At 36.7% G+C, this 2568-nt stretch overlaps 1 protein-coding gene across 2 annotated transcripts in view; it reads right to left on the bottom strand.

Moving 5' to 3' along the window:
* Nucleotides 1-2568, bottom strand: part of LOC117105291 (neuronal acetylcholine receptor subunit alpha-6-like) — a 25335-nt gene that overhangs the window by 13269 nt on the left and 9498 nt on the right. The window contains exon 1 of one of the 2 annotated variants that reach the window (XM_033246404.1): nucleotides 429-1144. The exons of the other annotated variant lie outside the window; for it this stretch is intronic. Coding sequence (XP_033102295.1) covers nucleotides 429-480 — 52 coding nt within the window. The 5' untranslated portion in view covers nucleotides 481-1144. Of the gene's footprint in view, nucleotides 1-428; nucleotides 1145-2568 lie in introns of those variants that run through there. 2 annotated transcript variants of the gene reach the window in all.

Here is a 2568-nt window from a genome sequence, read left to right as displayed (position 1 = left end):
AGGTTCTTTATCAATTGTTTTGTGGAGAAAAAAATTGAGTAACAAAAGCAATATAATTTTAACTGCGGTAATAAGATGTACGCTATCCTTACATCTTGAGTCGAGGCTTAATAAAAACCGGTATTGTCCTTGCTTAGACTTATCCTTGTCTTTATTTCTAACCTGATCTTATTGATCTATACAGCGTAAGCCCTGTCTTGCTGGGCCGGCATAGTATTGGCTACTAATTAAATCATATCAAAATACATAGTGTTCAACGACGTTTATATTCGAGATTAGATTTCTTACGCTTTGTTTTTGAAAGTTATACACTATCGTGATCACAGTTAGGTTCGTACAGTGGACCTGTGTCCACATAATTATTTATACACAAGTATTGCATAAAGGTTAACCAAACAACCAACTATATATATATTTATACTACTTACCACCAACTAAGCAAGTTACAATTGTAACGAAGATGTTGAACGGTATGTACATTTCTATTTTTCTGACGTGCGACAGCAAATACCTTTAATAGTACGCGCGTCCTCAACACCGATGATGGATGAACGGGTGATTCTCGTAACCTCGTGTTTCCGCACAAATTTGTGTTGCCTTAATAGTTTGGCAATTTTTTCTTTGGTCGACTTTTCGCCGTACAGTCCAGTGTTGTTGTCGGAAGACTTATTGTTGATTATCGATGATAAGTAAATCGCATTGTTCAAGGGATCACGTCAAGTGATTGGTAGATAAAAGTAGTCGATGTGCATGAATGCGTACGCAACATTACTTGTTTAGACGCTGGTATCGTCTGCCCATTGCCAATCGATATTGTTTAGTATATTGGAAAAGCAATGATATCTTATAATTTCTGATTTCTGATGATATTTGAAACCATGAGGTGACTTATTCACGTTGGCTTTCCGCTATTGCAGGCTTTTCTGTGCTCAGCTACGACCGCGTACAGTAAGTGCATACAACGTCCTCGGATCGATACGACTGTTAAGCATCCCCTGAGAGAAACAGTTCTATTGAGAGTCCAAATAATGATAATCCCCTGTAAGAAGCACATACAAAGGTAACTGAAATCCGGACAACATTGCAGTACGAAATAAACCCGACCTCCGGACATAAGGCCCACACATTGATGAATATTCCCATCCTCGGACTTGCTCGCAGTTGGGACTCGTCTGCAACGCGTGGTGCCGCGAACGCACTATGACGTTGTTGTGAAATCGTTTGACACCCGAGTTTGCCTATTTACACTTGGTACTTATCGTGATTACGTGGAATGTTTTAATGCGTGGCACCACGCACGCAGTATGACATTGTTGATTTTGTGTGAACTCTTTTTGACTACAGAGTTCACGTATTTATCGGTGACACCGAATTGTTTCATTATTCGCGGATTTTAACGTGTTTATTATTCGGTGACGATATTCATTGTGACTATAAAATAACATGTTGGACACGAGTCACAATGTGTGGATAATTGGTAAAATACTCACATTCTAAAAACAGTATGGGGTCGATGCCTCAAAGTTTGCAATTAAACGTATTGGCCTACAGACTTTCTTTAAATCTACTCATCATTATCATCATCATTATCATCATAATGGTTCTATTATAACGTAAAATTTTCGGGTTAGACATTAGTTAATTTTTAAAAATGTCACATGTGTTACTTGTGTGTTTAGGGGTAATGGAAAACAGTTTTCTAACTGTTTGGGCTTACCCTGGGTAAATAAATGGAATAAATACATTATATCAATCATCACCATTATCATCATCATCATCATCTTCTTCTTCTTCATAATTGTCATCATTATCATTTATTTATTTATTGAATTTATTATGACGGTAAAAGTAGGAGTATCGACATAAACTTTCTGAATAATAGTTGTCCACGGGGACATCAAAAGGATGACTCATTCGCTCAGCTTTCCTCAGATTGCTTATTTCATTGAGGAAGTAGAGATGGCTAATCGTAAATGGCCTGGTCACCGATTTTCAGCTTTACGTTTAAAAATTAGGGATTATAATAGGATATCTGTACACAAATTAGCATAAGAATACACGAAATCTGCAATACTTATAATGAGCAGAATATAAAAATTATGATTCGCTAAACATCATTAGCAGGTCCCCTAGGTTGAGATATTTAGTACTGTACGCAATATTATAACCTCGTATATAGGGTCACATGTGTCTCAATTTACATTATTCTGTTTTAATTTCAGTATTATTATTATGGTTTTCGTCAAATATTATTTTAAAATCCATACAAAAACCAGAAATTCATTGTGAGACACAATGCAAGACACACCTCTTACAATTTTATACCTAATAACTCTTGACCTTTTTCATAATCCACATTATGCTTTTAACATTATGGTCTTACACTTCCCTTCGTTTCATCGCCTGAGAGATGAAACTCCTGATTCCTCCCGGTGCTCTGGGCAATGCCCATGGCTTTAATTTAAGGTTTGCATATCTATATTATAACACAAACATCTCTTGGCCCTAAGATATTTCAACGTACAGATTGTAATCTACGGACAGTTCCTTCCAGTGGTGGTGCCAAGA

The sequence above is a fragment of the Anneissia japonica genome, unplaced genomic scaffold, assembly GCF_011630105.1.
Source record: "Anneissia japonica isolate Jap-2015-1 unplaced genomic scaffold, ASM1163010v1 scaffold287726_len2788222_cov184, whole genome shotgun sequence".
Lineage (NCBI taxonomy): Eukaryota > Metazoa > Echinodermata > Crinoidea > Comatulida > Comatulidae > Anneissia > Anneissia japonica.
The sequence above is the reverse complement of the archived record's forward strand: the minus strand, read 5'-3'. Positions and strand labels throughout refer to the sequence as shown.